General features: G+C 41.4%; 2 protein-coding genes across 7 annotated transcripts in view; one reads left to right on the top strand and one right to left on the bottom strand.

Moving 5' to 3' along the window:
- LOC138971427 (cytoskeleton-associated protein 5-like) overlaps window positions 1-13383 on the top strand; it is a 118526-nt gene extending 105143 nt beyond the window's left edge. For both annotated transcript variants that reach the window (XM_070344155.1, XM_070344154.1), the window contains 4 exons: window positions 4452-4605; window positions 5894-6015; window positions 8043-8135; window positions 10039-13383. In XM_070344155.1, the coding sequence (XP_070200256.1) occupies window positions 4452-4605; window positions 5894-6015; window positions 8043-8135; window positions 10039-10152 (483 nt within the window). In that variant the 3' untranslated portion in view covers window positions 10153-13383. The remainder of the gene's footprint in view (window positions 1-4451; window positions 4606-5893; window positions 6016-8042; window positions 8136-10038) is intronic.
- A 223-nt stretch (window positions 13384-13606) lies between these two features.
- The window catches only part of LOC138971429 (nitric oxide synthase-interacting protein-like), a 19304-nt gene continuing 7098 nt past the window's right edge, over window positions 13607-25812 (bottom strand). Inside the window, exons 1-12 of one of the 5 annotated variants that reach the window (XR_011457251.1) lie at window positions 25548-25778; window positions 22572-22717; window positions 21900-21952; window positions 21527-21638; window positions 20940-21030; window positions 20344-20480; window positions 18995-19111; window positions 17485-17555; window positions 17060-17168; window positions 14168-15582; window positions 14054-14110; window positions 13607-13995 (exon numbers count right to left, since the gene is read on the bottom strand). Coding sequence is in view for 1 of the 5 variants with exons in the window: in XM_070344159.1 (XP_070200260.1) it covers window positions 15511-15582; window positions 17060-17168; window positions 17485-17555; window positions 18995-19111; window positions 20344-20480; window positions 20940-21030; window positions 21527-21638; window positions 21900-21952; window positions 22572-22694 (885 nt within the window). In the remaining 4 variants the exon portion in view is untranslated. Of the gene's footprint in view, window positions 15583-17059; window positions 17169-17484; window positions 17556-18994; window positions 19112-20343; window positions 20481-20939; window positions 21031-21526; window positions 21639-21899; window positions 21953-22571; window positions 22718-25547; window positions 25779-25812 lie in introns of those variants that run through there. The other 4 variants (XR_011457249.1, XR_011457250.1, XR_011457248.1 and 1 more) reach the window with 4 other exon arrangements.

Genomic DNA, 25812 nt, shown 5'->3' with positions numbered 1-25812 from the left:
GTTAACACTTTGGTGTTGGCAGTCGGCAATTATCAGTCTTTGGCTTTCGCTTCCGCTTTTGCGGCTTCCTCTGCCTTTCCACGGGCTGCATCCGCTTCCTCTCCCAGCTTTGTGGCTGGTACATGGCAGGTGGATGGTACATCCGTTCGCGGAGTTCTGGCTTCCGGAAATTTGTTTTCTCCAACCTTTCCGGTTTCGGCAGATGTTGCCTTGCTGGGATTGGTTTCCGGTTCTCATCCTTTCAACGTTCGTTGGGATATTACTGAACAGGAAGCTGCCATCGTTTTGGCACTAGCAGCAGAGGTTAATATGCACTGTTTCCCTGAGGGGTTAGCAGTAGCATAGTCATCTGCGTTACTTCACCATCAGCTTTGGATGATTTTGCTCCTTCTCAGGAACAATCTGTGAACTTTAAGTTTTAGAGTCTTTCGTGGCTTTTCAACTTATAAAAGTTTTCTCACACGATGTTTTGCCCCACTTCTGCCTTTCACGGCATCATATGGGGAGGCCTCTGCTTCAGGTTTGCTGTGGCTTGCGTCACATTCAGCTGATTTGAGCCTTATTTCGGGAAATTTTCGAACTTTAAGTTCTTAGATCCTCCCTCGGGGGCATTTGAACTTGTGGAAGTTTTTTCAAATGAGTTTGAACTAGTCTTCGATTCGTTCTTTCCCTTGTGCGGTTACGTACTCACGGGATGCCTTTGTGTTCTGTTGGGACACATTTACAAAGGATTTAACTTTGCTGTTTACCGGAAAGAAGTCCTCGGCCGACAGTATTGTTCTGTCGGTGAGACTTTATTCTCTTCCTTTCTTGAGGTTCTCTTCGAATCCTCTTCTGTGCACGCAGACTCTTTTCTAACAAAGAGAAACTCACAGCAAAATAAAGCCCTCGGCAGGCCTGGCTTTTCTTATCTAGAAAAGCACTTATCTGGCTGGTCTCAGCATGGCCGGCGTTTTGCCAAATACCCATCACTTTATCCCCTCGGGGCGATTCAGAGGTCGGGTTTGTTTATCTTCTTCACGGCATGGCGCTTTGCCAAATACCCACCGCAATTTAGCATCGGGTTCAGTGGGCAAACAATAGCATGTTGTTATTCTTACTATTGACAGTTCTGTCAACTGGAGTCTTAGTGCTTGTCATCACTCTGCTTTCAGCCTTTGTGTTCTACCACAGCGGCTGGAGGGGGATTAGGTTCTTTCTTGGGTCACTTACAAAGATCGTGCCGATGTTTACTCCCTCCTTTGGTACAGAAAATAGATCGTAAGTGCATGGCTACTTTTTATGTTGATTCTAAGCAATCAAACAAAGAGTTGGTTCATGTTAGTGTCTTTTCTCGACTGGTTCTCAGACACAACCAATCATTGGATTCTCACACCATTGCTCATGCAAGGCTTTTCCATTGATTCTCTCTCCATCAGCGAAGCAGTTCTTCTGTTTCTTGTGGAATTGTTTCCCCTTGTTAGGGGAGAACATGTGTTAATTCATTCAGGCAACACCTCAGTGGCCTTTTTATCTTATTAAGCAAAAGGGGGGTGGGGCATCTCGCTTCCCATCGCTGCCACATCGAGCATGCGAGATTTTGATGTGATGTTTCCACCACGACATCTTATTAGCAGCGAAGTACCTTTCTGAGAGGTTTTATGTCTTGGCAGACTCTCTAAGTCAGTCGAACAAGTATGTCCACACGGACTGGGCTCTATCTCTTTACGCGCTTCTACTCCTGGTGAATTTGTAGAAGCCGCTGATAGAAGTTTTCTGCCTCTCGGTACTATCTCCTTCTGCTAAATGTTCGTCTCACCGTTCCCGGATATACTCTCGATTTTACTCGGAGCGGCCTGTCGGTCGCACATTATGGGCCCATTTTTCATTGGTTGCCAACCCTTAAGGCCCTTAAAGCTGGCAAGAGGGCGCTGTTTTTTACACTCGATCCACACGGGTGTCTACCGTACGGGAATCTTTGAGACGCTCAGGGGCTTCTGCCTCAACTCTGGATTTGGTCTAGAGATCCCATAAGGGTTCAGCGGCTTAGTTTCCATGTCACATTGACTGGCTTGGAACAAATGGCGTATTATTAACGGAAAGAACTCCTTTTCTCTACGTTCATTGCAGGTGGCGAACCACTTATTCTGGCTTTCTGAATTTTCCCACGTCTCTGTTTTAAGACGTTACGCGATATCAGTTGTACTGAAACAGCTAGGTCGCAAACATTTTTTCACTTGGGCTCGTTATACTTATAGCCATCGTGACTAAAGGAGCTTCCCTTTGGTTGGCTGGAAACAAATCTCCAGTCCCGACTTGGGATTTGCTCCTAGTTTTCGAGATTTTGAGATCGGATTGTTTAATCCTTGACAAAATTAGCCTTATTAATCTAAACACGAGAAGCGGTCATACTTACTCTAGTAGCTTCTGAGAGAAGCGGGAGTATAGGTGCATTTTCTATCTGGTTTTGCTATAGTCATCTCTTTGGAGAAAGACTGATCTATAGCGCTTAGGTTTGATTCAAATTTCTGGCAAATAATCAGAAACCTGAGGAACCAGCTCTGATAATACAATTCAATCCACGTACAATAGTTTGGCACTGTTAGAGCCTTATTAGCCTATTGAACATTTCGAGTTTTAAATATATTTCTAACTCGCACTGATCGGTTGAGTTCATCAGAACAAAGGCTTTTGTTTATTTCCATCAACTCTTGTAGAGGCAATGACTTAGTGAAGTCAACCTTAGTTAGATGATCTGCCACATTGATTAGGCATGCCTACAGTGGTGGCAAGAAAAAGGGGGGGGGGGGGGGCAGTCAGTCCTCCCTCTTCAGGCAGCTCGGACTCTAGAAGTCAGAGTGTGAGCCTCTTCTTTACCTGTTCTCAAGGCTTAGAGACTTACATAAGTCTTGAATGCAGCTCATTGAACGTGCAAGAACGTAGTCATGAGTTTCTATCTGCGGGATATTTTAAGTACCCGCTATTTAAGTACACATCTGCTAGACATCAGAAGATGCCTTTTGTTTATGTTTTCCTACGGGACGTATCTGGTTCCTGGAAGTACAGAACTTTCGGTCTGCTAGCTATTTTAGCGGCAGGCCAGATACTGGCAAGATGTTAATTGTGAGTAAATTTACCCACCACCTAGATTAGCAATCTGCTATCTATGTGAGTTGCGTAAGAATATGTAATTTAACCTTTTAACTACCATACCGCCCGATACCGCCCGTCTTCCGCCATTGCCGCCATTCCCATACCGCCCGATACCGCCCCTCGCCGGTGTAGCGTCTGTTTCGGTTGTTTGCGGTTGTTGTGCGCGAGCAGTAGTAATAAGACGGTTGCAAATGCATTGTGGGATTGTCTCACTTCCGCCTTGTTTTTTCCCCATGTGCTTTCGATCTCTGTGAGAGTTACAATCGATCTTTTTTCACCAAATTTGTTGGGCGCTTGGTGCCGACATGACAGTGATCCTGATTTCATGACTATGCTGGATTATCTCCACGAAAATAGACATCAATTAGAAGATTCTGGCTTCGACATCAGCATTTCTGTGAACACTGCTGATCTGACCTACTTTGATCGTTCAATGAATATCAACAAGTGACAGCGAAACGGATGATATACCGGAGCAACAAGTAAGCGTAATTTTTCAACTTTATTGACAGGTCAACAGGTAGATAAATCATGATAACACTGCGACATACATACCACCAAGAAGAAGAACACATACTCTTTGAAGTTTGATCCCTATCCAATAACATACCAATTTTTTTTATCAATCTGACAAAGAGAAACTGAGTAATAATAATTTAAACACGCATACCCGTTTTTGACCGTCTCTGCTCAAAATAACTTGGGAGCTGAGGGAGTCTACACAACAATAAACTTGGTAGTTAAAAGGTTAATATAAAATTTCAAAAGTAAATTTTCATTTAATTAATATACTTACCAACTCACATATCGAATTCCCTCCCAGCCATCCCCGCAATTTGTATAAAGGGATATGGGTTTCAGAACGGAATGAGTATTACCGGTATACGGCCTGCGCATGCGCGGGCACCGGTAGGGGAGATAACTACCACGGATCATGCCTTATATGGCAGGTGGTTTTTGTTTTAGAGTTATCTCCCCATGTTACCATGTAAGAGTGCTTCAATGTCTTAGCAACCAAACGAAGTTATTGCTATCTATGTGAGTTGGTAAGTATATTAATTAAATGAAAATTTACTTTTGAAATTTTATAATATACTACGCAACTACGCAAGTCTGTCGTTTTCTACGCAAACGGTATTGTTTCGGCTATGCATATCACAATCCGTAATTTTCTTCATCTCCTTTGACCGATCCATTTTCCAATCCATGTTTTTGGGCAGCAGTCGTTTGCTGCGTGCGTACTTTATATATTGTTGTTAGTACTTTTTCTTTACGTTGGATTATACAGAGCTTTTTCTTAGATTTTTGAGGTTTTGCAGGGACTGAATGATCTGTACGACTTCAAAAAGAAATATCCTGATGCCGATCTGGAACCTTTCTTGAAGAAGTCGTCCCAGTTTTTCCAGAACTATATTGAGCGAGGCCTGAAGAACATTGAGCTGGAACGGGATGGCAAGAAACCAGAATCCTTAGGTCAGTGGATGTTTTTGAATGTTTGTGTGAGTGTATGTGTGTGTGTGAGTGTGTGTGTGTGTGTGTGTGTGTGTGTGTGTGTGTGTGTGTGTGTAATACACCTGCATCAGCCAGCATAGAATTGAAAAATTGCAAGATGGCCGTACAAATAAACGTGCACATGATAGTTAGTTGATAGGCTGTTCCCATAGTGTGCAAGTCTTGTCGCATTTGGAATGAAACATGGTTTAGTCAGTTCTTCTTCTTCTTCTTCTTCTTCTTCTTCTGCGTTCATGGGCTGAAACTCCCACGTACACTCGTGTGTTTTTTTGCAGGAGTGGAATTTTACGTGTATGACCGTTTTTTACCCCGCCATTTAGGCAGCCATACGCCGCTTTCGGAGGAAGCATGCTGGGTATTTTCGTGTTTCTATAACCCACCGAACTCTGACATGGATTACAGGATCTTTTTCGTGCGCACTTGGTCTTGTGTTTGCGTGTACACACGGGGGGTGTTCGGACACCGAGGAGAGTCTGCACACAAAGTTGACTCTGAGAAATAAATCTCTCGCCGAACGTGGGGACGAACTCACGCTGACAGCGGCCAACTGGATACAAATCCAGCGCGCTACTGACTGAGCTACAACATAGCATCAACTGGTTTTGATGCCTGCACCAGGGGCGGGGATGTAGCTCAGTCGGTAGCGCGCTGGATTTGTATCCAGTTGGCCGCTGTCAGCGTGAGTTCGTCCCCACGTTCGGCGAGAGATTTATTTCTCAGAGTCAACTTTGTGTGCAGACTCTCCTCGGTGTTCGAACACCCCCGTGTGTACACGCAAGCACAAAACCAAGTGCGCACGAAAAAGATCCTGTAATCCATGTCAGAGTTCGGTGGGTTATAGAAACACGAAAATACCCAGCATGCTTCCTCCGAAAACGGCGTATGGCTGCCTAAATGGCGGGGTAAAAAACGGTCATACACGTAAAATTCCACTCGTGCAAAAAACACGAGTGTACGTGGGAGTTTCAGCCCACGAACGAAGAAGAAGAAGAAGAGACCTCCACAAATCTGAGATAACCCGGTCTTATAAAGGAGGGAGTCTTAAAATGGAGGTTATGAACAGAAAATCAGAAAAAAGCAATGTCTTAGAAAGAGGGGAGTCTTAGATTGGGAGGGGGAGGGGGGGGGGGGGGATGTGTCTTAAAAGGGGGTTCTTCTTCTTCTTGTCGATCACATGTTATATTGGGGGGTTCCACTGTACTAACCCTTTTTGAGCGTCCATTGATGATATACAACTACATTTTTTCAGACCCCATCCCCACAATACGGCCACTGACGGAGAATGCGTCCAACGGAGAGGCGGGCGGTGCAGACTACTACATGCAACGTCTCACTGCTATCAGGGCACAGTGTGGGCTGGATTCTTCTGAGGTAATACTGCTTATTATGTTAGTGTGTCTGTCCATGTAGTGTTTATTTTATTCTGTGCCCTTTTTTCAAGCATTCAGTGAGATCTGGAATCTTCAGACATAGCTGCTATGTCTGTGATGTTTTTAATTTTCAGTTTTTGTTTGTTTGTGGCTATGCACTGAAGTTTTGTTTTCTCTTTTTCCTATCCTTTTTTTTTGTAGCATCGTTCACATGTTGTGTTTCTTTATCTGTCTGTGTGTGTGTGTGTATATTTCTCTGTCTTTCTGTTTCGCTTGCGCTCTCTGTCTCTCTCTCTCTCTCTGTCTCTCTCTCTCTCTCTGTCACTGTCTCTCTCTCTCTTTCTCTGTCACTCTCTTTCTCTCTCTCTCTCTCTCTCTCTCTCTCTCTCTCTCTCTCTGTCTCTGTCTCTCTCTGTCACTGTCTGTCTCACTCTGTCTCTCTCTCTGTCACTGTCTGTCTCTCTCTCTGTCACTGTCTCTTTCTCTCTCTCTCTCTGTCACTGTCTCTCTCTCTTTCTCTCTATCTCTCTCAGTCTCTGTCTCTCTGTCACTGTCTCTCTCTCTTTCTCTCTTATCTCTCTCTCTCTCTCTGTCACTGTCTCTCTTTCTCTCTGTCTCTCTCTGTCCCTGTCTCTCTCTCTTTCTCTCTGTCTCTCTCTTTCTCTGTCTCTCTGTCACTGTCTCTCTCTCTATCTCTCTCTCTCTCTGTCACTGTCTCTCTCTCTTTCTCTCTCTCTCTCTCTCTCTCTGTCTCTCTATCTCTCTGTCACTGTCTCTCTCTCTTTCTCTCTATCTCTCTGTCTCCCTCTCTCTCTCTCTCTCTGTCACTGCCTCTATCTCTCTGTTTCTCTCTCTCTCTCTCTGTCTCTCTCTCTGTCTCTGTCACTGTCTCTCTTTTCTCTCTCTCTCTCTGTCTGTCTCTGACTCTCTCTCTTTCTCTCTCTATCTCTGTCTGTCTCTGACTCTCTCTCTTTCTCTCTCTCTCTCTCTCTCTCTCTCTCTCTCTCTCTCTGTCTCTCTATCTCTCTGTCACTGTCTCTCTCTCTTTCTCTCTATCTCTCTGTCTCTCTCTCTGTCACTGTCTCTTTCTCTCTATCTCTCTCTGTCTCTCTCTCTCTGTCACTGTCTCTCTATCTCTCTCTGTCACTGTCTCTCTCTCTGTCACTGTCTCTCTTTGTCTCTATCTCTCTCTCTCTCTGTCACTGTCTCTTTCTCTCTTTCTCTCTATTTCTCTCTCTCTGTCTCTCTCTATCTCTCTCTCTCTCTGTCTCTCTCTCTCTCTCTGCCACTGTCTCTCTCTCTTTCTCTCTATCTCTCTGTCTCTTTCTCTCTCTCTCTCTGTCACTGTCTCTCTCTCTTTCTCTCTATCTCTCTGTCTCTCTCACTGTCTCTCTTTCACTGTCTCTCTCTCTTTCTCTCTTTCTCTCTTTCTCTCTCTCCCTCTGTCTCTCTCTTTCTCTCTATCTCTCTCTCTCTCTCTGTCACTGTCTCTCTCTCTTTCTCTCTATTTCTCTCTGTCACTGTCTCTCTCTCTCTTTCTCTCTGTCTCTCTCTCTCTCTCTCTCTCTCTCTGTCACTGTCTCTCTCTCTTTCTCTCTATTTCTCTGTCTCTCTCTCTCTCTCTGTCTATCTCTGTCACTGTCTCTCTCTCTGTATCTCTCTGTCTCTCTCTGTCACTGTCTCTCTCTTTCTCTCTATCTCTCTCTCTCTCTGTCACTGTCTCTCTTTCTCTCTGTCTCTCTCTCTGTCACTGTCTCTCTCTCTCTGTCACTGTCTCTCTCTCTCTCTCTTTCTCTCTATCTCTCTGTCTATCTCTGTCTCTCTCTATCTCTCTGTCTCTCTGTTTCTCTCTCTCTGCATGTAACTGACACAAACAGTTTTGCAGCCAGGGTGTAGATTTTGGCATGTGCCCTAGTGGAAAAAATGCTCTTATCCTTTGTTAAGGGCTTGGCGTATTTGTGATGATGTATAAAATTGTTTATTTTGGAAGGATGGTATCTTCAATACAATGTGTGTTTGTTTTGACAGAACCGAGCGGAGAAGTCCAATCCAGCTTCCAAATCTTCCCACTCCTCTTCTGAAGCTGATTTGGAAAACATTGGCAGTAGCACAGAATCTGTGGTATGACTTTTTCCCCATTCATATCTTATTCAGCATAAAAGGCCCTTTCTTCACCCAGAAAAAAACACTGTCTCTAACGACCTCAGGAGGTACACTGTTTGATTTAGGGGGTTTGAATTACATGGGTAGGACTGAAAAATGTCATGAATCCTGAGGAATTTTAAGGGGGGGTCTGGGGGCCCCCAGATGCTGAAGGATTTGTATAATTAACAACCCAAAAAACGTCACCACAGACATTACGAATCCAGATTTCCGGCATATACCGGAAGAATCCCACCCATGGAATTACGACATCACATGCTAGGGATCATCATCATCAGTCCCTGACTGGGGCAGTCGTCCGGGGGACGTGAGGGCTGAGGAGGCACAAACCCTTCTCCCGGCTACTCTGTTGAGGGCCGTCGACAGAAGGTCAGGGAAACTCATCTGCGTCCATTCTTTAACGTTGTCAGACCAGCTCTTCCATTGTCTTCCACGTCTGCGTCCTCCTTCAGTGCCTTGTAGGGTGGTTTTGGAGAGGGTGTCATGGATTGTGCTAGGAATACCTTACAACTAGTGTTTGAGAGTTGAGTATTCCAAGGTCAAGCAGTGTCCATGTAATCTACGCAGACAAATAATAATAATAATAATAAATAAAGTGTATTTATATTGCGCCTATCCCTTACAAAAAACAAAAATATTTGGCTCTAAGCGCATTACAACATGTGTAGGGACTTGGTACAATCAAGTCTGACAAATACAATAACACAATATACAGTCGGTCTCTTGGGTAAAAATGGGAAAAGCAGCTTCGACATTTAAACACTGCTACTAAAAAATCCTCTAACAATGCATACTGCTTTACAATATATGCATTTATGTATAAATAGAGTTAAAGAACATCGGGTTAATAGGAATTAGAAAAGGTTCTTATGATAAAAACTAACTAGCGAACGACGAAGAAGAAGAAGAATAAAACTATCAATGTCAATGTGTAACAAGTCAACGTAAATGGCTAAAGAACAACAACAAAGCAATGATGATAAAACAGTTATACTCAATGGCTAATAACGAGGCAGAACTAAATAGTATCGACACAAGATTAAAACAAAACAAGACTTCCTCTTTACCCTTGCTTCACCCTATTGTTTCACACCGGACAGCAGTGGAACGTGTTGCCATTTGCTCAGTTCTGGAGTCGATTTTCTAAACTTTTACTTTCCTGGCAGCACTCGAATGATCCAGTGATGAAGAACTTAGACTGAAGATCTGGACAATAAATAATTTTAATTTTGATGCCTGGAGATCATGTAATAATTGTTGCAACAGTTCATTAGTGAATCAGTCTAAAATGAAATAAAAACCATAAACATGCCCTAACTTATACTGATAAGGTGGTTGGGGTGGGTGGTTTTTTTTTTTTTGCCAATGAACTCTTTAACCTCTTTGTCACATTTTCTTTAATACAGTACAACTCTACTTTAACAAAAAACAATGTAAGACTCCCTCCCTTTTCTGGTTTTTTTTTCTTCTCATAACCTCTGTAAATTTACCCCCATTTTAAGGCTCCCTCCTTTTGAAGACCTGATTTTCTCAGAACTTCTGGGGTCTTAACACTTTCTACCCCACCTATGTTGACCCTTTGTTTTTCCGCCGAGACCAGCTGTGCTGCAGCAGGTCACTCAGAATTGTAGTATCTGTGTAGTAATTGTGTATCAACACGCTGGAATGCAGGCGTTAGATGGATGTTACAGGAAGCGACTGAAGCTAACAGTCTGAGCGGATATATCCGTACCTGGTCAGATAGAGCCAAATGAGTGGGTACGGATATATCTGTACATGGGAGACAATGAGTTAAGAGGGGAAGTTCCACTGTATGCCCTTTATTTCTTGAATTGCTTTGACATGAATCGTGTGTTTGCAGGCGGACATCAAGATCCCGGCCATCCCCAGACAAGAGCCGTCGGTATCCAAACCAGCGGTCGACGTCTCAGAGCTCAAGATGCGCCTCGACAAGATCAAGAAAATGGCCACATGATGACACTGCCTCCCGTGGCCAAAACTGTTCATCGCATTTTGAAGGGCGTTTTATGTTTACCATTCCTCTGGGTCTTTTTTTTGGTTTCGCTTCAAGGCATTGGGACCCTTAATGAGCCAGTTTTATCCCAGCTAAGTCATGGGGTTGGGTTTGCTTTTTTTATCTCATTTGCCATCAAGTTAATTCAAACGTACATCACCTGAAAAAAGAGTTGTAATGTGAATAAACACTCAAAACAGTATGCAATTTCTGTAATTGATATGTGTAGTTTGTGTGGTCATTTTTTGCCCCCATTCTGATGTTGATATGTTGTGAAGGAAAAACAAACTGCTCATATTTGAGTGTATTTTTGTCAGTAGTGCTTTTCTGGCATGTGATTTGGCTGTATTTTCTTCAGCTTTGTGGATCTGCACATTGCAGGTACTGTACTAATTTCCACTTTGCATCAAACTATCAGCAAATATCTTAAGCAGTAGTTGGGGAGAGCCTCACAATGACTGTAATGTCTCAGTTCCCTTTAAGGCAGTGCGGACTTATTTCGTGACTTTTTGCTTAGAACTTTTTAGTCAAGGTGCGCACAAACTGTGGGGAATAGAGAAGAGCCAAGGAAACCTGTGGGCCCCAATCACAAACTGTGGGGAATAGAGAAGAGCCAAGGAAACCTGTGGGCCCCAATCACAAACTGTGGGGAATAGAGAAGAGCCAAGGAAACCTGTGGGCCCCAATCACAAACTGTGGGGAATAGAGAAGAGCCAAGGAAACCTGTGGGCCCCAATCACAAACCTCACCCCAACCATCTCGTTTAGAGAGAAGGTGTACAATACTGTAGACCACACAACATCGCAGACAATCAGTTCTTAACCGGGAGGTACATTTAAGGACATTGTAAAAAGAAAATCAATTGAAGTCCAGAACTGCGAGCAGATGCATCATGCATCATGATCTGCATGGTTTTTCAAGGCCCGCATGAAAGATACACAGGTTTTTCCTCGAAAGAGTACCAGAGATGGAGACTGCCGACTCTCATGCTCTGCGGTCAGGGGTAGTACGCATGTAAATACAAGCTTGTGTTTTCGGAAGCTAGTTTTGATGACTGGGGCCAGATTGTGTATGGACCATTTGTGTAGCATCTGAGATTTCTGTGTGTGTGTGTGTGTGATGCTGGAGAAGAGGAAAGGAAACAAATTTGCCTTTGAAATTGCTGTGAATTTCTGCTTACAAATTTCTCAGGTGCTAACTGCAGACCACTAGCTGCTCTTTTGGTTAAGTTTAGTGTGTGCAACTGACATTTTATTTCCTGAAATGTATTAATGTATCAATTTCATAATTTTTCCTCTCTTTGAAAAAGTATAGATTCCAAAATGTTGATGTGGCTTATAACTTGTTTACCAGAATTGCTAAATATAACTGGTAGCAAATTTGAATCCGGATGTGATATTTTGGGAGGGAAGCTCATCGATTTTGCCCTCTATTTCTCTCTCTCTCCTCTTTTCTCTTGCTATGAGCATCTCTCTCTGTTTATCCGTCAGTCTGTCTGTCAAACACACACACACACACACACACACACACACACACACACACACACACACACCTCACCTACTTGCAAGTACAACAGCTGTCTACAAAACACAAAATAGCTGTTTAACTTTGTGTTGTTTTTGGTCAGTTCAGCACAAGTCGTCGCTATGGAAAGGATTTTGTTGGAAAAGAAATGCGTTGGGAATCGTTTGGAGGTGATTGTTGTTGGAAGGTGGTCGTTACTGAGAGGTGGTGGCCAGTGCAGATTCAACTGCAGCAAATAACCCTGTGTTTTGTTTGCAATGAGTGGTGTGGTGTGATAAGTAACAGCAACATATACATGGTAAATTATTGTTCATTTTTATTTACTCATTGATTATATGTGTGTTCAGACTATTGTGCTACCTTAGCAGGATCACAATTATTAACATGGAAAGCACTGCATCTATAAATTCAACTGCACATACACAGTAGCCATTAAAGCTGTCTCATTCTCCGTGCCACATTGCGTTGCCAGCAGTTATGCAGTATGTGCGCCTTGCTGTAAACTTGATGAAGACAAATACCTGAATTCACCTTTAGCTTTTTGTAATATGTGCTGCGGAAACTGGAGAAAGTTCTGTCTTCATATGCACATGCTTTAATTATTTGCTACTCTGGGCTCGGGTTCATATTCAGGTATTACTTTTGCCATTATTTTAAGGTTTCCCTTATTTACTAGTCAGCCCAGGAAATCCAAAGAAGGCCCAGTGGTGTGTGATTATTGTAAATCATTTGCACAGCCTTTTTCTGTTGACCAACATTATTACATCTAACAGCTTGATCAATATTTAACTACAGATTTTTCAGTTATGCGATAGAAAAGTTGTAAAAGTAACTTTTGATACATTTGAAAAGTAGCTGCTGATTAGATTAATGGGGAAATGAGTCTGAATTGAAATGTTTGAGTGCACAGAAATTCTCAGTATTGTCAAATATTTTATGCAAAAAGCACACACAAAACCGTAACATTCTTCACAGCATTTTCATGTAACTGAAAAAGTTTAAGCAACCAGTGTGAAAAATCCATGAATTTGGCAGTCTTGACTTTTTGAAATACATTTTCCTTTTTTTATTATTTAAATTTTGCGTTGACAAAATGTTCGCCCGGTATTATCCTTGAATTGTAATGCATTTAAGGCTTAGCTTTGGGTTAAGCAGCCTGCTGTAAATGTTGTATATGGTTTTAATTAGATTTCAGTTGTGTACATAATGCGGTGTAGAGTGAGAGTGTGTACAACTGGTTGTGTGAGCGACTGTGTCACCAACATTTTGAAGTTTTAGACGTGCACAAATCTTTTTCTTTTATTTTGCACTATGCTGATTTTCTGATAAAGGAGTTCTTCTCTCCTTCCTTCCTATCTGTCTGTCTCCGTCTTTGGTGAATGTTATGTTTGTAATGTGTTGACAGTGTGAATTACAAGATGGGCCTGAAGTCGAGACTGAAATGGACCTTTTTGCGTTCTCAGAATAACGAAGCATTAGTGTTCCGTTAGTTTAACTCAAAAGTTGTTCTAGTTTGTGAATGTAGCAAGCTTGCAAAAAGTATGAATGGTAGAGAGTGTTTGTTGATAGTGTTTATGAAATGATTCTGTTTTCTGTCTATCCTTTCAACTGCTTTGGGTGTGCAAAGAGCATGCAGTTTCATTACCAATAAAGTTACCATAAAATAAATATGTTTCCTGTTGATTTAGCAGTGTTTGAAGTTTTCTTTTGTTCTGTCATATTGTTTGTGGTCGTTTGATACTAAGCACACTGGCACATAGAATGAGAAACCGGTACATGTATTACATTCCTGGTTACATGGAAATAAAACTGCCAGTCAATTTATGAAATTGAAAACCATCAACACACACACACACAGACACCCCAAATATGTAACGATCAAAACCAAAGCAATACTTTTATTTTCTTTATTTGTTCATTCAATATTTAGACAGAAAATAATTCCACAAATTGCAAAATACAGAGAATATCAAACTGTACCATACCAGACATGCTCTCATTCTTTGCTATCCACAGTTGCCAACATTTGTCCAAAGAGCAGAACACGAAGAATAAGAATATATTTGATAACTTCTGTTTTTACTGTCTCATCCGCCTCTGCCCTCGAGATGAGAATGAACACTATCCACATAAAAATACCTGTCAAGAATTTTAAAATGTTGAACCTTCTCACGTGAAACTGACACCACTTAATTGTGCTGCACAATTATTATCCAGTTAACCATCTCATGTGAAACTGACTCCCACTAAATTGTGCTGCACAATTATTATCCAGTTAACCTTCTCATGTGAAACTGACTCCCACTAAATTGTGCTGCACAATTATTATCCAGTTAACCTTCTCATGTGAAACTGACTCCACGAAATTGTGCTGCACAATTATTATCCAGTGAACCTTCTCATGTGAAACCGACTCCACGAAATTGTGCTGCACAATTATTATCCAGTTAACCTTCTCATGTGAAACTGACTCCCACTAAATTGTGCTGCACAATTATTATCCAGTTAACCTTCTCATGTGAAACTGACTCCCACTAAATTGTGCTGCACAATTATTATCCAGTTAACCTTCTCATGTGAAACTGACTCCACGAAATTGTGCTGCACAATTATTATCCAGTGAACCTTCTCATGTGAAACCGACTCCCACTAAATTGTGCTGCACAATTATTATCCAGTGAACCTTCTAGGACAAAACTGACTCCACTAAATTGAGCTGCACAATGATCCAATGAACCTTCTCATATGAAAGACTCCACTAAATTGTGTTGCACAATTATTTTCTGACCCTCCATCATACACTTTTAATTTAATATTAATTTTGTGTACATGACAACTATTTACTCAATAACGGTCAGGGCATGTCACTTTTAAATAGGTCTTTTCTGAACAAAAGTAATTTTAAAATAAACACCCTCAGTTGCACAAACACACACACACACATCCCTGTGCTAATAGTATTATTTGTGAGTATATGTTTCTGAAGGTGCTCATAGAAAAGTAAATTAAAACAATGTTTCATCCAAGCCATTTAAAAAAACAAAACCACAATGATGAAAACACACTAAATGAATTCATGTAGAAAACATTAGCTAAGATCAAACCATGCCCCACATCCTAATCCATTTTATGACTGATGTTACTTCCATGACTCCCACTAATAACTGAAGAATGCTAAATGATATATAAACGATTCAGGGGTGGGACACTCTTCAGTTCAGAAAAATATATGTCTCTAGCGGATTTGAAAACGTGTTTCCATGGAAAATCGCTGATCGTCAGAAAACATCCCACCCCTGATCAATCCAACTGCAAGGCATACCGAATCTTTGTCTATCCCAAAGTGAGCTCTTAAAGACTTTATCATACAGTGTTTACAAGGACACAGTGGAATTTACCCGCACAAGATGACACACAATCAAAGTACAGTGGAAAAAAAACATTTGAAGACCCCCCCTCCCCCAATTTAAGACCCTGTTTTCTCAGACTTTCTGTTCATAACCTCTGTAAATGTACCCCCATTTTAAGACTCCCTCCTTTTTAAGACCTGATTTTCTCTGAGTTTTCAAGGTCTCAAAAGAGGGTACACAGTACTCATTGGCAGTCAGACTATTATCGTCCAGTCAGACTATTATTGTCCAGTCAGACTACCAGTGAGACTATTATCGTCCAGTCAGACTATTATCGTCCAGTCAGACTATTATCGTCCAGTCAGACTACCAGTCAGACTATTATCGTCCAGTCAGACTATTATCGTCCAGTCAGACTATTATTGTCAGAACAATAAAAGACGCTCTACGCCATCAGCGAGGGTCCTGCTTTGGCAACAGTCATTTTTGCTCCTGTGCTTGCGAAGCCGGTTGCTCCCTGATGACACAAAACAAAGCAAACTGTCAACCCACAGAATAATAAACATTTCTAACACTTTGAAGTGTACACGTATACCAAATGTGAGGAGTCACAGACTAAAAGGCTCCCATGGGGTCGCCTTCACGCGGCGGGAGTGTTTCCACAGAGCTACCCCACCCCTTTACTTCTCTTCTTTTGTCTTATTTCTGCCTTACCAGTCCTTTCACCTATATTTCCTTCCAAGAAAACTCTCCCTACTATTCCCTGCAGATTTCCAATTCTTTTCTTGTTGTCTTATTTCTATCTGACTGGATCCATCACCTTTATTTCACTTACCAAAAGTCTTCTTTTCCCCATCCTTATTTCTCTGCACCCCGCATGTCGTAAGAGGCGACTAACGGATTATGTTTCTCCTTTTCCCTTGTTTAGTGGTTCTTGTATAGAATATAGTCAATGTTTGTAAAGATTTTAGTCAAGCAGTATGTAAGAAATGTTTAGTCCTTTGTACTGGAAACTTGCATTCTCCCAGTAAGGTCATATATTGTACTACGTTGCAAGCCCCTGGAGCAATTTTTTGATTAGTGCTTTTGTGAACAAGAAACACTTAACAAGTGGCTCTATCCCATCTCCCCCCTTTCCCCTATCCCATCTCCCCCCTTTCCCTCGTCGCGATATAACCTTCGTGGTTGAAAACGACGTTAAACACCAAATAAAGAAAGAAAGACAGACTAAAAGACCACCATTATCACTGATTAAAACACTCATAAACATGAACTACAACCTGAGTTGTAGTTTTCTGTTCTATTGTGTCTTCTTTTTTCTTTTCTTTGTTTCTCTCTTTGTAATTGTGTGCCTGAAGAAGACCAAAGGGTTGAAACGTTGCTGTTTTCGTCTTTTTGTTTATCACTCTCACGCCCAGTCGCCATTGCTCTTCTACGACCTAAGGTTGAAACCCACCTCAGGGTTTCATTTACTAGTGCGCCCTGCACCATTGACGCATTGAATCTGGAAATGTCCCATCACAATTTCTTTTAGTGCGTCAAAGGACGCATTGAGATTACGTACCACTGCGCCACCAAATGTACACTTTACATCGGATTAAACACACACACACGCACACACACACATACAAAGATAACACGATATAGCGGCTAATTCTCAGATGGCACCATATTGCACCCTTTTGCATCTTTGGTCAAAACGCGTACAGGCCTCTTTGGCGCTTCTTGCCTTCGACTATGGCACGGTCCCATCTGAATTCGGTTGAGTGGGACAAATGTCCCATTGCCTTTTTCTCCCAGGCTAAACCCTGCCACCTAATACTTTGCTGTGGTTCTGTAACAACACACGCGCACATACACACATGCACTAAACAGGAAAAGAGAAAACGAAGCAGAAAAAAAGGAGTGTCACCCTTTTGCAAAGTTTTTGATGCTGTCATTGTGTAGCTAACACACACACACGCTTATGAGGAAACGAGAAAAATGAATGTTACCCTATTCAGATGAATGATGTCCTTTTCAGTGAGTTTCTTGTTGTTTGTTGGGTCCACCATATCTTTCTTGATGATCTTCTCCAAGCATTCAATCGTCACCACTTTGCCGCTGAAAACATGGCAGTATTATCAGTTAGGTCATGTCAAGTCAAAATCTGTCAGTGCAACTTTCTGCATCCAAGGCGATTCCTTTTTCGTGGAAACTTACGAGCGAATGTGATAGTAATCAAAATCCCGCTTTAAGGCAATTCTTTTTTTGTTGTGATGTGAGGGTTCCCGCAATTTTCCTACATCTAGCTTAGAAGTTAGATGCCAATAAACACTTTTTTTTTCTCACGCATGTATTATTCCAACCAAACACACAACACAGTAAAAGGAAAATAGATAAAGAAAGGAAAGAGCAACCAAAGGAATGCCAAACTTACGATGTCTTCAGAACGGCTGCAGGAACAGAGTTTCCAAGCACATCATTCGTGACAGCGCACACATATCTGGCCTGAAAAAATCAAGGTAAAAAAAACTTATCAATTATGCAAACAATTGATAACAGCTCCAAGTGGCTTTTAAGACATCATTCTAATTATTGAAAAGAAATTCATGGAAGCAACGTAACATTAAATATTCAGTCCACTCCTCTTCACAATAACAAATGATACTTTGTTGTTCAATATTCACATTTTATGAATAAAAAAAACCCAAGTAAGGTAGGTTGTTGGAATGTTTGTTATTGACAAAACAATACATTCACAGATATATTCACTTCACATTTTAGGCCAAAAAAAAAAATTGTCTGTTTCTGGTAACATGGCTAAAAAAATAGGGTCGGTAGGTCGGGATTTTTTTTTTTTTTTTTTTTTTTTTTTTTTTTACCCCCAAATGTAGACCAATAAAACTAACTTTAAAAATCGCGCAAAGAGACTGGATTCACTATACATAGAGACAAGACACTCAACACATTTACAAATTGTCAGCGGACTTTCGTTTTCACACGTTTTTGTTGTTCATTTTCTCACCCTGTCCTTTACCACCACCAAAAAAACCAAAATTTTGGAGTTTGGAAAAAAAAAGTTTAGGGTCGGCGCCGAAATTTAGGGTCGGTCGGGTGACCAGAAACAGACAATTTTTTTTTTTTGGCCTTATGAGGTTTTTTTTCTCTTTGTGCTTTTCTTTTATCTTTCCCTTTTCTGTTTCTTTTATTGCAGGTTTCTTTTTTTTTTCCAACCCCTTTTCTTTTCAATTACTTTCTGGTTTCATGTTTCAAACTCAGAACATATTCAATCCAATATGAACATTTATGCACATGCTTTCTCTCATGATGGACCCTTCACAATCAAAGTGTATTGTAACTGACACAAATAACAGACATATGTTTAACACTATATCTAGTGCCTTTCCTCAATTTTTAGATTAGTGATGTTTTGTTGTCACAGCCATTGACGCTAGTGTTGAGGACAAACTTGATGTCAACCAGATCTGTAATTTTCAGCACAGTCTATCCAGTGTATGTTGTACGCTACACACTCACATTTTTAGAGATGAGTGATGTTTTGTTGTCACGGTCATTTCAGCACAGTCCATCCGGTGTATGTTCTACGCTAGACACTCACATTTTTAGAGATGAGTGATGTTTTGTCGTCACGGTCATTTCAGCACAGTCTATCGAGTGTATGTTATACGCTACACACTCACAGTTTTAGAGATGAGTGATGTTTCGTTGTCACGGTCATTTCAGCACAGTCTATCCGGTGTATGTTATACGCTACACACTCACAGTTTTAGAGATGAGTCATGTTTTGCTGTCACAGTCATTTCAGCACAGTCTATCCAGTGTATGTTCTACGCCAGACACTCACATTTGTAGAGATGAGTGATGTTTTGTTGTCACGGTCATTTCAGCACAGTCTATCCGGTGTATGTTCTACGCTACACACTCACAGTTTTAGAGATGAGTGATGTTTTGGTGTCACGGTCGTTGATGGGGGTGAACTTGACATCAATCAAATCTTTCATTTTCAGCACCTGTCCAGTCATTGGGCAGCGCACTTTTTCGTCCTGAAACATTTCATCGTCACCGTCACAAGCTTTCATACAACACATGATTTTAGTTGGCAGCGTAACTATCACAATGTCACACGCTTTCCTTCTTTGCCACTACTAAAGCAAACGTGTGCAAGATTGTATGTTACTGGCTTTGAAGCATGTGCAAGAACGGATTCAAACTCGAAATCGTCCCTCCAAAAGCCTAAAAATGCACACAACTTTCATTTCTCCTGCTGTTATCGTTTCTTCTCTTTACAAATTCTTCAAACTGTTTCCATACGCGAATTTAGCTGCCTTCAGAAAGTGGCTAGCTCATGAGGCCTGTTCGTATGAATCTAGAAGGACAGAGTTATGAACAGACACGACAAAGATCCCGAAAAGAACAAACATTTCGCGCATGTAGACACAGAAAGACATCATGAAGAATGCGATGCTTCAAAAGATACAGACTGTGATGATGACTCTGACATCATTCACACATACGGAGACGTCATTCATAGTTGTTCGGTCACTTCCGTCAAAAAGTAGATCTCTCCACAATGGCTGCCCCTGTGTTCAGATTTATCAAGCGTGAGTACACAAAACGTGTTTGTTCTCTCCTCTGTTGAAGCTGTGAGACATAAATGCTATTCCGACTTGGTCGTGTGACAAAGTTTTCTTCCACACTCGATTAGCTGATGTCTAACGAAGCCGTCAATCAACGTAATCTCGTGTGGAAGAAAACGTCTGTCACACGTCCAAGTCGGACTAGCAGGTACTATCACACGCTGTATCTGTTACAGTGGAACCCCCCCCCCCCCCCCCCTTTCACCTTCATCCGCTTAAGACCTTGCTTTTTCAGACTTTCTGTTTACAACCCGTCTAAATTCACCCACATTTTAAGACTCTCTCCTTTTTAAACCTGAATTTCTCAGTTTTATTTCTTAGGTCTTAAACGGGGAGGGGGGAGAGGAATGTGTGTGTGTGTGTGTACTGTATCAAATATATTTCGTTTGGTTTGGGACATATTTCACTTGAGCCAAAGAAGTGGTCTGACATTTAACTTACACAAATAATAGAATAGCTACAGGCAAATGTCACCATCAAGCAAAACAATTTTTTTGCTTGACAAAAAGAAATCAACACACAGCACATGTACATGTTGTAAATGCAGCCAAGTTTCAAGAAGGCAGGACAAGCAGAAGGGGGGCCTCAGAAAGGAACTTTTTGCTGTAGAAAAAAACAGCAACACAGAGCACACTTACAGGTTTTTTGACTTGGGTGGGGGCAGCAGCAGGAGTGAGACTGGGAATCCAGAAACTAGGGAGATTTTTGCTCTCTGTCCCCGCCATGTTGTTTAAGGAGGGACCAGCTGATGTAGAGGCTGCCGTCTTGTCAGCCTCTGAAATTAGGAGAAAGAAAAGTTCAACAAAACAATGCAACGTTATGTGATGACTCAAAAACAGTATCCATCTTCCAGTTCCACCGCGGTGGGACATAACGAGATATCAGCAAATTTATTATAAAGAAAGAATTAACATCCTGGGTCTCACTTCACCTTACTGCTCATTCAAATTAACACAAACGAATATGGTCATGATTGAGCACATGATGTGATATCAGGTCCAACACTTTGTGTGAGAAAATACAGGTGAAGGTTAACAAAGAACTGAATAGTTCTTTCACAGGAGCATCCTGTGCTGAATTCTAGGCTTCAAAACTTATACCTGCCTTACAGCATCTTGTCTCCTATCTCTTTTTCACTTTGTCTACATCTTTGTGGCCTTGGCAAGCCCCTTGCAGTAATCAAAGGGGGGACAAAAGGATGAATGTTTCTAGTGTAGATTATTGGTAAGCATACCGTGTTTGCTGTTGATGGGGTTGGTTTCCTGCTGTACAAAGTTGCTGGTTCTCGTCCTTTGTTCTGCTGCTGCAAGCTCCTTCATTTCGTCCTGAAAGACGGTACACACGCATGTAGCAACAAAACAAAACAAAACACACCACCAAACACACATGTGTACATGTTACATCTATAATGTAGCCTGCCGTGACAAAAATGTATGACATTTGTAGATGCATATTAATGTGGGTGTGTGCATGCATATGTGTGAGTGGAAGCATGTGCATGAATTATTGAATAATATGTAGAACAAAGCAACCTTCTCCACAAATGCTCTAGGGTTTTTTGGTTCTTCTTTTCTCTTAATTGGAAATTACAGAATTTATTTATTTGAAAGTTCATGTCTCCAAAAGTGCAGATTGGGAATGTGTATGTGCGTTGGTGGGAGACAGCGGGTTTAGAAGGATTGAGTAAATGTGTACACCTTCAGTATACTGTACAGATTGTGTTTCCACTGATGCCAAAAAGTAATATCAAATGGCATGCTGCATAAATTATACATATATTACTTTGCTGCATTAACAGGTGTTAAATGCACAGGTACTGACCTCAACTTTGTGCTTCTGTTTCTCAAACTCCTTCAGCTTGCGAGCAATCTCTCTCTTCTGGTGCAAGATGTACTCCAGGATTGCTTCCTTGTCAAAGAGATACCCTTGTGGTCTAAACATACACCATTGCACATGTTATCATTTGCACCTGTGTTCCCAATTCACATTTAGGATTGCTGATGCTCTTCTACTTAAAACAAGATAAATATTTCTTCAGAGTACAGAAAAAGTTTGAAATTTTAATGTACACAAAAACACACAAATACATGCATGTGCAAGCGCGCGCACACACAGTGATACTGACACACAGATGAAGACATATTCTTTTGATGTCTTACAAAGGAAGACGTCAAACAAGCTTATAATAACTTACGTGACAACAGGGTTTTTGCATGGCTGCAAGGTCAGGCAACAGCAATCAAAATCCTGCAACAAATACACATTTGTAATAACATAACTGAGAAAGAATCAAACAAAACTAAAAAAATAAAGTTTTTTAAACGATAAACAGTGTCTTAAGTTATATTCTCCCTTGCTGCAAAATGACTTCACACACCTTCATGCATGTGCGCACAAAAAAGTGTCAGATGAAACTGAAACATACATATAATTTCATTTTCTTCTCTTTAATTTTCATAACTTTATTGTCCCATCGCTGGGAAATTCAGGTCGCTTCCTCCCAGTGGAAAGCTAGCAGCAACAGAATCACACTACTCAGGCATGTGTGTGTTCAGGTTTAATCAGCCACCTGCACTTATGGCAGAATGACCCAGGTCTTTTACGTGCAACAGCCGTGAGACGGGGGTGGAACATGCATCATGTTACCGTGACTGAGTCTGCAAATAAAGTTAACCTGTGTTCATCCCGGAATCAAACCCGTGACTCTAGGATCACAAGTCCAGTGCTCTATCATCTGAACTACCGGGCTTTTACGATGTAAAAAACAAATGTCTATTTTTTCAAACCTGCCCTTGCTTCTGAAATTCAGAACAAGCCAAAAGCAGAAGAAAAAAAATGCTGTAAAATTGTGTACAGCTTTCTGTACCTTCACAGAGTCCTTGCCCACACGCAGCTTCTGTGTGCCATAACCTGACATCTTTGTGTCCTTTTTCCGCTCATGGTACGTGTACACTGTACCAGCGGTACAATTCCTTGCGTGGCGCGTCATACTGAACTGATATCAGTGCAGGTCTGCAACATCATGTTACAATATAAATATATATATCTCAACATTATATTTGCCAAGCTGAACAACATGCAATGATACAGGGTTGAGCACAAAAAGCTTTTCTGATGACAAGCCTGGACTGCTTCTTGCTTAGCTGAAGCAGTCAAAAGGGGGTTGGTCATACTCGTAGTGGGTCAATGTAATGTACAGATTATTACACCCCCGGTATAGGGGTGTGTATAGGATTCGGTCGATGTGTTTGTTTGTTTGTGTGTGTGTTTGTGTTCGCATATAGATCTCAAGAATGAACGGACCGATCGTCACCAAACTTGGTGAACAGGTTCTATACATTCCTGAGACGGTCCTTACAAAAATTGGGACCAGTCAAACACACGGTTAGGGAGTTATTGGTGGATTAAGATTCTACAAGGACTTATAGAGGGACATATTAATGGTCAAAGGGAAATAACCTTCTCAGTTGGTGGCAGTGAGAATGGTTATTTCCCTTTGAGCAACGGGGGTGTTTTTCCTACCTCGGAGGAATTTCTTGTTCTCCACTATTTTGCTAGACCAGCTCGATTGAAAAGTCTAATTATATTTAAGGACTTAAAGTAGTATCTTTAGTCTGAATTGCATGTTCCACAATAGCTTCAAGTTTCAACTATCTGATGGCACTGACAGAGAGATGTATACAGCATTTAGCTTTCACTCTCTTTTCCACTCTTTATCTGGCTGTGACTGTGACTGTGTGTGACTGTGTGTGTGTGTGTGTGTTTTATTTTGATTTATATTTTTATTCTTCATACAGGGCGAGGATATAGCTGAGTCGGTAGCGCGCTGGATTTGTATCCAGTTGGCCGCTGTCAGCGTGAGTTCGTCCCCACGTTCGGCGACAGATTTATTTCTCAGAGTCAACTTTGTGTGCAGACTCTCCTCGGTGTCTGAACCCCCCCGTGTGTACACGCAAGCAAGCAAGATCCTGTAGTGTAATCCATGAGTTCGGTGGGTTATAGAAACACGAAAATACCCAGCATGCTTCCTGCGAAAGCGGCGTATGGCTGCCTAAATGACGGGGTAAAAACGGTCATGCACGTAAAAGCCATGGGAGTTTCAGCCCATGAACGAACAAACAAACATTCTTCATACTTGTTCATCGTTTCATGTGTGTATTGTATTGTAAACTTCGCCAAAATATTATTGCAACAAATTTCGCACCCAAATAAAAGCATTAATTCCCCTGTCATTTCATTCAAACCTTGTATGCCAGTTAAGGCTGTTCACTTGACTATCTCGATCACCTTTCGGATTAAAGAGTTCTTTTACAGGGATCCTGTGACCGCCGCTCAAATAAGAGTACCCTCAAAATCTACTGGACAAAATCGGAAGGGCCCAATTAACAATCGACAAAACATCACAATGGGCAAAACTATGCAATTTTTACATGCAGACCTGTGCACACGCAAAACGCTCATCAGTAGTAAACAAACCAAATTTAAAATGTTTCAGTAGTAAGCTGTAACGACAGTTCAAGACATAATTCTGCTCACAAAGCATACAAACTGGATTTTACGATCTCCAGGTTGTCTTGAGAATAACTGGACTTCCAGCACTGTTGTGCCGTTTTCTTCTTCTTTGGTGACAGAGCTGGTGTCTCCTCTTCACTATCTTTTGTTTGTTTGTTTGTTTGCTTAACGCCCAGTCCACCACGAAGGGTTATATCAGGGCGGTGCTGCTTTGACATTTAACGTGCGCCACACACAAGACAGAAGTCGCAGCACAGGCTTCATGTCTCACACAGTCACATTATTCCGACACCGGACCAACCAGTCCTAGCACTAAACCCATAATGCCAGACGCCAGGGGAAGCAGCCACTAGATTGCCAATTTTAAAGTCTTAGGTATGACCCGGCCGGGGTTCGAACCCACGACCTCCCGCTCACTGGGCGGACGCCTTACCACTAGGCCACCGTGATGCAGTCTCTTCACTATCTGAATCTCGCACTCTTTTTTTCTTTTTCATGTTTCACTTTAATCACAAGTTGCCACGCAGACGCTGGACGAACTAAGTCTAAGAACAAAGCCGAATGCTGAGAACACGCGCACTTCCGGTAAATCGGAAAACGTCAGCGCAACGGCCAACTAATTTTTTTTTTTTTTTAGTAAAACATCGGAATTTCGGAATTTTAATTACAAATCCGTAGCACCGTATCCTGCATATAAAAATCGGAGAAATTATGGAGAAACCGTAGATGTGCACAGGTCTGTCTGTACATGCGAGAAAAAAGCCAATTCAATTATATACCCCGAACAGGTTGTTTTGTTTAGGTAGCTTGCGTATTTCGTGTGCTATGCTAATCCTACTAAATTACTAATTAATGCAGGTGTCGATCGGTCCAAAACGGGACTTTTAACGGGACTTTTTTTGTCAAATTTGAGGGGTATCATGACAAAAAGCCCTGTATTTCAGCAATGACTTGGTGGATTGCTTTAAAACTTGATAAACTGTAGCCTCAGCCAAGTCAAGAGTACAGTTGCATCAGCTAAGAGTAAGAGCAAGGGAAGAAACTCATCTAATCTCTCTCTTTTTCTCTCTCTCTCTCTCTCTCTCTCTCTCTCTCTCTCTCTCTCTCTCTCTCTCTCTCTCTCTCTCTCTCTCTCTCACACACACAGTGACACTCATTCACACATACAAAGAAAAAGCAATATAGTATGTTTTTTGTTCCTGTAGTCTACGAACAAACGGGAAAAACAAGTTAGGCTATACACAGCAGTATGAATGACGTTTCTAAAATGAAATCATAAAAACTTACTTTGGATAAAACAATAACATTTTAATGGTAAAACATAACTCACGTTTCTTCTGATGATTTAGTAGCCTTTGGGGGCCGAGATTTCTATCCTGAGAGGATCAAATAAAAATCATGGATGAAAATAAACACAGCAGAAATGGCTGTCGAATGAACATGCATGGGAAAGCACTCTGATGATAGTCTTATTACACAAAACTTGTGTAACCTGTGAAATAAGACTTATTTGTTTGCTCTGTTTCTTTTCTTCACGTCGCCCATCCGTACCAGTGTATAGCGAACAATGGTTGGATTTTCTCCTAAAATGTGTA

Source organism: Littorina saxatilis, linkage group LG7 (assembly GCF_037325665.1).
Source record: "Littorina saxatilis isolate snail1 linkage group LG7, US_GU_Lsax_2.0, whole genome shotgun sequence".
Taxonomy (NCBI): Eukaryota; Metazoa; Mollusca; class Gastropoda; order Littorinimorpha; family Littorinidae; genus Littorina; species Littorina saxatilis.
This window is presented reverse-complemented; position numbering and strand designations above follow the sequence as displayed.